A 10,980-nucleotide genomic window follows, 5' to 3' on the forward strand; every position below is an offset into this window, starting at 1 on the left:
TTCTCCGTTTTATCGTTTCGTCAGTCTGAATACAACACATTTACACATCAATAAAACAAACAGCGTTGTGACATTCACACAAAGACCTCGAGAGTGTTCGTGTGTTTCAATCTGGTCAAACAACTTCTGTAAGCAACACTTTACAAGTCCCTGAAAGACATTAATTTAACTCAAATCATTTATTACATGTAAGTTAAATATTCAGAAAACGCGCTTAATGTTTCATCAATGTTTACACATATAAATCACATGAAATTCATGCGCGACTTTTCTCCAGAGATCGATGCTGGTCGTGTTTTTAATCTAACAGTGAAACAATAAACTCTTTACTGTCGTGTAGTTTAGTCTCTGAATAAAGCTCTGGATCTCTGCTCTGTGTTCACGCTGTTTTTAATCCGTCAAATTAATTTAAAACTCTGATTTTTACTCGAAATGTCACAGGAGAAAACACAAGAGTTTGCTGCTCACAGAGGCGCGCAGGCACTGACAGGTCGGGTTGAGTCTATATGGTTCTCATGTCGTGTTTAAGAGCGCAGCGCCGCTCAGTCCTCGCGCATTACTGATCAACTATAGTGTGTGACAGCACACATCTCACGAGAGAAATGGCAGAAACCGCTCCAGCTCCAGCAGCCCCGCCGGCGAAAGCGCCCAAGAAGAAGTCTGCAGCCAAACCCAAGAGAGCGGGTCCAGGCGTGAGTGAACTCATCGTTAAAGTCGTGTCGGCGTCCAAGGAGAGAAGCGGTGTGTCTCTGGCCGCCCTGAAGAAAGCTCTCGCCGCCGGCGGATACGATGTGGAGAAGAACAACTCCCGCGTCAAGCTCGCCATCAAGAGTCTCGTGACTAAAGGCACACTGGTCCAGACTAAAGGCACCGGTGCTTCCGGTTCATTCAAGCTGAACAAGAAACAAACCGAGACCAAGAAACCTGCAAAGACAGCGGCACCTAAAGCGAAGAAGCCTGCAGTGAAGAAGACCGCAGTGAAGAAGCCCGCAGCTGCCAAGAAGCCCAAGACTGCAGCAGCAAAGAAGACCGCCGCTAAAAAGTCTCCGAAAAAGGCGAAGAAACCAGTCGCCGCAAAACCAGCAGCTAAGAAAGCAGCGAAGAGCCCCAAGAAGGCGAAGAAGCCCGCATCACCGAAGAAAACCGCCAAGAGCCCGAAGAAAACCAAGGCTGCCAAACCCAAAACTGTAAAGCCTAAAGCAGCTAAGCCTAAAAGGGCCGCTCCAAAAAAGAAGTAAATGTTTCACTGAAGGTGTTGATTTTAACCAAAGGCTCTTTTAAGAGCCACCCACCGCCTCATAAAGAGCGACTTCACAATGTTTGTGTCAACTGATTCTGCTTATGGATTTGATCATTAGAGTCGGTTGTGGTGTCGAGCGGTCATAACTAAGCAGTTAAGTTGAAAGTCACGCATTCATGTAAGTTTTTTGTTTGTTTTCAAGTAGAATGTAAAAAGCAGTTTAATTGTGTGTAATTGTTTACACATACCGGACTTAAAGATGAATTATAGTAACAGCTCTAGCGCTGTGTTTTCATTTAGGAGACATTTCTTTAAGTTTCCTCCCTATTTCGAAACTGTTTTGCGCTACACAGCATCTGTGAGGCGGGGAGAAAGAGGGGGTTGGGCTTTGCGTTTGGAGGGAACTTGACTGATTGGTTTAACAGTTTATCGGACTCCAACCAATAGTCGACTGACAGACGGGTTTAAAGATTGAGAACTGCAGCTCGTAAGATTCATCTGTCATTCTCAGAGATCAAGCAGACGATCGCAGCAGAAGAAAATGAGCGGCAGAGGCAAAACCGGCGGTAAGGCGAGAGCTAAGGCCAAGACTCGCTCCTCTAGAGCGGGACTTCAGTTCCCCGTGGGCCGCGTCCACAGGCTCCTCCGTAAAGGCAACTATGCGGAGCGAGTGGGAGCCGGCGCCCCCGTGTATCTGGCCGCCGTGCTCGAGTACCTGACCGCCGAGATCCTCGAGTTGGCCGGAAACGCCGCTCGGGACAACAAGAAGACTCGCATCATCCCCCGTCACCTGCAGCTGGCGGTGCGCAACGACGAGGAGCTGAACAAGCTTCTGGGCAGAGTGACCATCGCTCAGGGCGGCGTGCTGCCCAACATCCAGGCCGTGCTGCTGCCCAAGAAGACCGAGAAGCCCGCCAAGTCCAAGTAAACGGACGGGAGTTCGTCTTCTGTAAACCCAAAGGCTCTTTTAAGAGCCACCCACATTATCAATGAGAGAGCGACGAGGTTTCTCTTTTGAATCATCGAATTTGTATATTAGTGCATTATCACAGACTGGTTAAAAATGCACTCAGATCCTCCAAATCAATATTTGAGACTCCTGCCCCAAATGTACAAGATATGTGTAAGTGAAGAAAACGCGCGGGAAAGCTGAGCGCTTCTGTCCGTAAAAGCTTTGTTGCTTGTGGCTGTGATTTAAGGTGCATTATTATTTTAATTTGTAGGTGATGATCTTTCCATCTGAACTTTCTTAAATAACAAGGTGCAAATGTCTGATCGCATGAATAACACACCAGTAAAAAATAAAGAGATGAGGAACAAATATATGATGATCTTGTTTTGTGTACGTGTGATCTGATCAGAGGAAAGGAAACGCAATGTCCCGCCATTTTCATTTGAACGCATGCCGCGCGGCCATTGGCCCTCTATCTCGAGCAGACGTCACACATCAGCCAATCGAGTGACTCCGCGCCCTCGACGTGCGGCGCGTTCTAGCCTTTAAAAACAGGGGATCTGTGAAAGTAGGCATTTTCCGTTCAAGACGCAGAAGACAACGCAGCGATGGCAAGAACCAAGCAGACCGCTCGCAAGTCCACCGGTGGCAAAGCCCCGAGGAAGCAGCTCGCCACCAAAGCCGCCCGTAAGAGCGCTCCCGCCACCGGCGGCGTGAAGAAGCCCCATCGTTACAGGCCCGGCACCGTGGCTCTGAGAGAGATCCGCCGCTACCAGAAGTCCACCGAGCTGCTCATCCGCAAACTGCCTTTCCAGCGCCTGGTGAGAGAGATCGCTCAGGACTTCAAGACCGACCTGCGCTTCCAGAGCTCCGCCGTAATGGCCCTGCAGGAGTCCAGCGAGGCTTATCTGGTCGGTCTGTTCGAGGACACGAACCTGTGCGCCATCCACGCCAAGAGGGTCACCATCATGCCCAAGGACATTCAGCTGGCGCGCCGCATCCGCGGAGAGCGCGCATAAGTCCCTCGTTAACATCGAACCAACGGCTCTTTTAAGAGCCACCACATCCACTGAACGATGTAATTTCCCGCCTTTCCCCTTATAAACTAGAACAATTCTTGACGAGACGATGATTCAGATGCGCAGGTATAAGCGAGGTTGTGTAAGCCATATCTGACTTTACTCTAAAGAGGACCGAACACAAGTATACTAACGTGTGTCCCGGCGTGAAAGTGCTCTACAGTGTAATGTCGCAGTTACTGCGTCAAGTTTAGTTTAACACATTTTTTTGTCACGCTTTTTTGTACATTAGATTGTGAACCGTTTTATTGAAGGCTTCGGAGGGCAGAGCTGCGAGGAAAATCAAATACGTGACGTGCCCTTGTATGGAAGGCCGAGGGGGCCAAAACGTGTGAAGCTATGGAAGTCCGTTTATTCAAAAATGTCTTTAGACATAACATGTACAGACATTAGACGCGCTGGACGCGTTATTGCGCCTAAAGTATGGCGTTCCAAATGGTCCTAAAAAATGACTTTGCAGCACACACTCGTCTCACTGAACGTTACGTCTGCGTCTGCTGAACGTGACGTCTGCGTCTGCTAAACGTGACGTCTGCGTCTGCCACTTCACTCATTCCTCTGCATGAACGTGACCTCTGCGTCTGCAGCGCAAAACGGACAGAGCTTGATTTAGTCCAGCTCCACCTCCGTGAGTTTAGTGAAGCGCTATCAAGCGCCCCCGACTGGCTGTTAACGTTAATGTAAGTCTGACATGCACCTATGTAAACAATTATTAACATAAAATAATTGTATACTTTCTGTTTGCCACTGTTAGTTAAAGCAATAAACACACCGCCAAGTAATAAATACATGTTCGCATGAATTTTACTGATCTTAAATTAAGATTTTATTTAAACTAGCAACTAAATGCCTCTTTATATTTAAGGCTTTTAACTTGAGGTTATTTAACATAAAAAATATAACTTAACACAATTAATACTTTTCAGAAGATCGCATGACATTACCTTCTTCTGCGTTGCTGCCACCTCTCCCATGCAGACACTGGCACTGTACCTGTTACGACCCCCATAAGTCTAGGGTTAAAAAGGAGGCACGTAACAGAATAAAAATGGTGTTGTGTGTGTGTGTGTCAGCTGCAAGACTTAAGATCACTCAATTAAAAAAAAGATCTAAAAAAAACTCAAATGTCAAAGGAAGCAAAATTGTTATTTTATTAACAAAATTGTTGAAGGGTTTCAAGCTTCAAGAGGGGGGTTAAGCCAAAATAATAAACAAAAGACACTCTACCTAGTAGGGAAATTAACTAATTACACTAACAAAATAAAAAAAGAACCAAAATACCCTACCTTCCTTACTAACAGGAGAAAACAAGAACAAAAGAAAATAAATTGGCACCCTCCTCTCTACTAACCTTTTAACTCATGTGTTAACAAAAATGGATCAGTTTAGCAATGAATACAATAACAAACACAATTAAATAAACTTTAGGGATAAGGGCATTTTTCAATAATTTCATATTCAAATATTTGAGCTAATAAAAAACGAATATTTGTTTTTTAAATTAAATGAATAAAGACGTATTTTTTACATTTTTCTCAACGCACTAATATTATATCCTGCATATAGGTTTTTTAAAGGTGAAAAGATAAGCAACGTTTGAATTTTTTTTAAATACATTAAAACTGCATTTAAACATGCGCAAAGCGAAATCATACAAAAACCAGACATACAAAACTAAACGAACAAAACACAACGATATATGGTTATCTTGTTTATTTTGTTTTACATATTCTTGATAAGAAAAACAAACATATAGGTCTGTTTTATTCTGTGAAAGTCTGTTCAACAAGTCGACGGTTAACAAGCCGACAGCGGAGAAAACGCGCTGCTCATCTCTATAACTCCCGGTAACAAAACCCAGATCTGTCAAGAATATCTGGCTTTATTGTTTATAATGTTAATAATAAATAAAGTAAACAGCCTTACCTCCATGCCGACTGTTAATTGATCCTAAAAACAAAGACGGAGCCATTGTAGTGCTTGTTTATTACGTGACCGTCATCTGAGGAAAAATTACTAATCCTGTTGATCACCACGGCATATAAATATTGTTTATATAATATTGTGTCTGTCTTGTTTAGCTTTGCATTGCATTTGCATCAATAAATAAAATCAACTAAGGTAGCCTAACTATGGAATTGCAGCGCGTTTTAAAACAAACAAACAAAAAAACATCCGTGCGAATTTATTTTCAGGCGAATGGTAAAAGGTACCAGTCTTACGTTAAGGCCAAACTTATTAACATTAGTTGCAGTGAAATGTACATTTTAATGTTTCAAGTTGTTGAAATCAGAATTAGTTAGCCTAATATATTTCTAACAACCGCTCTGAACAAGTTATGGAAATAAATAAATGAATCATTTAATATTACGTTGGTATTCTTATTCCAACTCATATTTAAGTAATGTTAACGAATTTTGTGGCTCACGTTTTTAAAACATTTTAATATGGTGATGTGAGCCGAGCATAAAATGCGATCCGAGCATCCGGTGTGTAAACTTAAAATATTTAAACTAGCTTGCAATCTGAACAAAGATTTAGGAACATATGATTTTTTCATATTTTCTGTATATTATAAAGTCATTACAGATGAAGGGAAGAAGTGTTAAATAAGACGTGACAACTCTAGGGTCTTCTGCAGAGGTAACTTAACCCTGTGGTGACACAGTTTTTATTCTTATGAAAAATATGAATATTCGAATAGCTATTGCGGATCCAGTATTTGAACATTCGTGCACATCGCTAGTTAAGAGCCTCGCTAAAACCAGACAAAAGTGAACATGTTGGTTTTCCTCGCACGAAACACTAAGACCTTGCAATTCACTAAAGCGGCCCAGTAGTTGTACAACAGCCGAACACTTGTACTACAGGCTAGCCCGATATTCCCTTTTTGTGTTGCACTTTGAAAAAGCTTGTTTTTATAAATGTAGCATAATTAATAGTTATATAATATTAATGATAATTTGCTGTTAAAAACGATAAATTATTCAATGTTTCAAGTGCGTTTATATTGTTACCCTGTTGTTCTTTCTGCAGCTTCTGCGGAGAAAAAGCCTCTTTTATGTTGCACTCTGAAAAGAATATTATAAATGGTATATGGAGGTGTGTTGTTGGGTGCGATTAACCGCCAAACCGAATGATTTGTTGCGTCTTCACCGCGGTAAGAAACAAAAAACTTACCGTCAGCCCTACCTCCAGCAGCAAATAAAAAACAGTAAACTTTCCAATTTAAGCACACAATGCCTTTTTTACAAACCTGTGATATATTCTAAGGGAGACTACAATAAGAAGAGGAGCCATAAATTGTCAAAACCAGTCTAATTTCCGTAAATGATGGCCCCAAGCCGTGTCAAAGGCAGAACTTTAAACATCTCACTGGCCCACTGTTGAAGGTTTATTTTATCCACGCAGTAGTGCAGTTTTTGTGCAGTTTATGTTACCTATAACCATAATTACAGCATACTATTTAATTTGATACTATTTAATTTGATCTTCAGCGTTCTTAAAGTCTTGTGTAGGTTGCATAAACTGCTCAGACTGGTCTTACAAGTTAGTCATCATTTTTTTTCTGTTAGACTGGTCCTAACTTATTTACATTTACGCATTTGGCAAACTCTTTTGTTCCTAGGACAGACGCAGACGTCACGTTCATTGAGAGGATTGAGTGAAGTGAAAGTTAACGAAGTAGACGCTTGACACTCTGCATTAAGCCGTGTAGAGTAGCGTGTTACAATACGTGTTAGCAAAAATGAAAACAAATAACTTCACTGCTACACGTGAATGACGCGTGACGTCTGCATAGACACTTCATGACCACACGTGATTAAGTGACGTCTGCGTTACGTCAACGTCTCGTCTGCGTCTTGAATTCAATGCAATAAATAGCAGAATACAAAAACAGTTAAGACGTGGAGTGAGACGGTCAGTGAGACGAGTGTGTTCTGCAAAGTCATTTTTTAGGACCATTTGGAACGCCATACTAAAGACGTGATTTCGTCTACAGACGTTAGACGCGTGGACCTTATTAATTATTATGATCAATGTTGAAAACAGTTGTGTACATTTTTTTTCCAGGATTCTTTGATAAATAGAAAGTTAAAAGGACAAGCATTTATCTGAAATGTAGTCTTTTGTAACGTTATAAATGTCTACACTGTCACTTTAAAACAATTCAATGCATCCTTGCTGAATAAAAGTATTAATTTCTTTAATTTCTTTCCAAAAAACCTCTTACTGACCACAAACTTTTGAACGGTATAGGGATGTTGCAAAAGCTTAAAATAAAGATACATGCTGTTCTTTTGAACTTTCTATTCATCAAATAATACTGAAAAACATTGATAATGATAAGAAATGTTTCTTGAGCATCAAATCAGAATATTAGAATGATTTCTGAAGGATCATGTGACACTGAAGACAGGAGTAATGATGCTGAAAATACACAGACATAAATTGCATTTTAAAATATATTCAAATAGAAAACAGTTATTTTAAATTGTACACAATATTACCGTTTTTGCTGTAATTTAGATCAAATAAATGAAGCAGAAGAGGCTTCTTTAATTTTTTTTTTTAAATATTGCCGTTTAAAACTTTTTACCGATAGTGTATATTAATATGTATTTATTTAAGTATAGTACATATATAGATATCTTTTTATATACTTATATTTTATGTCGCCTATGTACATAAAACACTTATTTTTAAATTATTTTGTTCTTTTGTTGTTCCATATAGTGAATTCAGTACTTTTCCACATTTGTCTAAATATGTATATAGTTAATAAATCTATTTCTCTAAGAAGACTGGTGTGTTGTATTTATTTGTTTATTGCATTTAATTACATTCAGTGTCAGGTAGCTGCTCCTTTGCAGGCTGAATTAAATAGTATATACAATATAGTGTGAATGCAGTAATAAGGTGGTTATTTTGCCTCTGCTGCCATAGGAAATGATTACCTTAATAAATGCATTTGGACAATGCATTTGGTATTATGGATCAAATTTTATAATGAATTAAAATTGTTTACTCCAACAATAAAAATCAAACTTAGAAACGATAAAATCAAATGACTATTGGTGACGTGTGGATTCGAACCTACAACTTCCTGAATTCCTTATATTTTTCTCCCCCTTCTTATACAGACAATCCTTCCCAAGCTTTGGCGGAGAGCGGGTCGAGTAGGACCGGTTACATGAGCTTCGTTACAGTGCTGTTCATGATGGTGAGTTTGGGTAGAACAGGGGGCTTCTCCACAGTTTTAAGCGTGTTAAGCTCCAGGTTGTTAAGACCGCACCAGACAGCCAGCTCCTTGACCTACCTGTCTGTAAGCAGACTCGTCACCGTCCTGAATGAGGCCGATCAGTGTGGTGTCGTCTGCAAACTTCAGGAGCTTGACAGAGGGGTCTTTAGATGTGCAATCATTCGTGTAAAGGGAGAAGAGCAGTGGGGAGAGAACACAGCCCTGAGGAGCTCCAGTGCTGATGGTGCAGGTGTTGCATTTGAATCTACCAAGCTTTACGAACTGCTGCCTGTCTGTCAAGAAGCTGTTGATCCACTGACAGACAGAGGTGGGGACAGAGAGCTGTGCCAGTTTATTCTGAAGGGTGTTCGTGATGATGGTGTTAAAAGCGGAGCTGAAGTCCACAAACAGGATCCTCGCATAGGTCCCTGGTCTGTCCAGATGCTGAAGGATGAAGTGCAGTCCCATGTTGTGGCAATCAACTTCCTTATTAGACTTCATGGAGGGGCAGTGTTTCAAATACATCCATTTGAAATACAAAATGCTATTATTTTGTAATAGTATGTTGTATTTAAATGCATTTAATCTTAGTATTGTTTTGTATTTATTTGTGTATAGCCTAGTTAATTCAAGAAATCGGCAGTCTAGTAAAGAGGTTGATTGGCTAAAAGTATTTTGTATTTTTAAAATACAAAGACATTTTGTCATTTTAGAATGTTAAGTTCTACTTCTGTAGAAAGGCACTAAAAGGCACTAAAATTGGCTAGAGCTGAGCACCTCTACAACCTCATAGACACTAACCAAAACAATCCAAGGTTTTTATTTAGAACGGTGGCTACCCTAACAAATAACCAGAAACCACCTGATCAGAATATTCCAGCTCACCTTAGAAGTGATGAATTCATGCTATTTTCACAGAGAAAATAGCAAGAAACCTCACTTAGACCGAAATCAACTAGGAAACTATAGACCGATATCAAATCTTCCATATCTGTCTAAAGGAGAGTTACTTTTAAAAGTAACTAGTGACAATATTGAGTTACTCTATAAAAAGTAACTAAATACGGTACTTGGGTACTTTTTGTGGAAAGTAACTGATAGTACTTTTTCCGTTACTTTTTCTCACCTAACTGATGCTCATGCTTTTCCAGACTTTGCTGTTCTTTAGTGTTTAACACTATATTGCATTTAACAAACATATATAGTCTATAACACACCTTTATTTTCTTTGAAAAACACATTTCAAATATTTCCTGACCAGTAGTCCTCCACCTCATCAGAGCTCTGCCTACTGTTGACACTGCTAACTTCGGTGTCACTCTCCATATTTATTGTGTTTTGACAGCGCGGCTAGTTGCACAAGATGGCACCGGTGAGCTTTTGGGATGGCAGAGTAGTTTCCAGTCTTATAACACTGTGGGAAAAGGAGGATTTTTGGCCAGCAAATATGGGTGGTTTTTTTTATTATTTAAAAAAGTCATATATAAGCGATATGACAGGTCCTCTTTGCATTGCTGAGCACTTCGTTGAGCCAAAACTACTAGTGTTATACAAAATTATGATTAATCTAATATATAATATATTACTAATATTGAATCATATTATTTTGAGGGGAAAATGACATTTAACATATTATGCTGTATATCTGCTGGTGTTTGGTGAGGAGACTAACAGATGACAATTGTTTCCTCTCTTTCTCCCGTTCTCCGCCCACTCCCCAACCCTTCTTCAGCAGTGACCACGCCCATTTATATCTGCAGATCTGTGCGTGCAGCGCCACAAACAGTCGAAGCGTATGTTTACATTCACGAGGCATGAGACCATTGATTGCTGTTGCGTGTCATGACTTGCGCTAATTTCGCGATCTGAAAGTTATCTTCCAAACATGATTAGCATTTGCAGGACAATTGATTGCTGTTGTGACTCACGCTAATTTCACGATCTGAAAGTTGTCTGTTGAGCATTACCGGCATTTGCAGGCATTTTGTCCATGGTGGCGAGTGCGGCCACATTATAGCTCCACATCTGAGCTCTGGCCTCCCATCGCTGTGTCAAGGGTTGCCAGATTTGCGTAACAAAAATGAAGCCGGAACACTGCAGCACTGCAGACATGGCAACACTGCCTATGTCTGACTAGGGATTGTTTCTGCACAAGCATGAGCGATCATGTCTACACTACTTTTAATTCAGAATTTCACTTCTGCAGTTTAAATAATGTTCATATAAATCAATGATTAGACTGAAAAGTAACTTGAGTATTGATATGTAAATTTATGAAGTAACTGCGTTACATTACTCGTTACTTAAAAAACTACTCTGATTACGTAACGCACATTAATTGTAACACGTTACCCCCAACACTGCGTACATGCTGCCCCTAGGTAACATTATTAGAAAACATGGAATTACTTTTCATAGCTATGCAAATGATACTCAGTTATACATATCATCTAGACCAGACGAAACC

At 40.4% G+C, this 10,980-nt stretch overlaps 3 protein-coding genes across 3 annotated transcripts; all 3 read left to right on the plus strand.

Moving 5' to 3' along the window:
• The first annotated feature begins 33 nt into the window (after nt 1–33).
• On the plus strand, nt 34–1,786 carry LOC130550536 (histone H1-like). The gene has a single exon (XM_057328031.1). The coding sequence runs from the start codon at nt 603–605 to the stop codon at nt 1,236–1,238; it is 636 nt and encodes a 211-aa protein (XP_057184014.1). The 5' UTR covers nt 34–602; the 3' UTR covers nt 1,239–1,786.
• LOC130550538 (histone H2A-like) lies at nt 1,321–2,253 on the plus strand. Its single transcript, XM_057328033.1, has 2 exons — nt 1,321–1,418; nt 1,752–2,253. The coding sequence occupies exon 2, from the start codon at nt 1,782–1,784 to the stop codon at nt 2,166–2,168; it is 387 nt and encodes a 128-aa protein (XP_057184016.1). The 5' UTR covers nt 1,321–1,418; nt 1,752–1,781; the 3' UTR covers nt 2,169–2,253.
• A 534-nt stretch (nt 2,254–2,787) lies between these two features.
• Nucleotides 2,788–3,211, plus strand: LOC130550537 (histone H3-like). The gene has a single exon (XM_057328032.1). The coding sequence runs from the start codon at nt 2,801–2,803 to the stop codon at nt 3,209–3,211; it is 411 nt and encodes a 136-aa protein (XP_057184015.1). The 5' UTR covers nt 2,788–2,800.
• Nucleotides 3,212–10,980: the final 7,769 nt, after the last annotated feature.

Source organism: Triplophysa rosa, unplaced genomic scaffold (assembly GCF_024868665.1).
Source record: "Triplophysa rosa unplaced genomic scaffold, Trosa_1v2 scaffold355_ERROPOS142749+, whole genome shotgun sequence".
Classification (NCBI taxonomy): Eukaryota; Metazoa; Chordata; class Actinopteri; order Cypriniformes; family Nemacheilidae; genus Triplophysa; species Triplophysa rosa.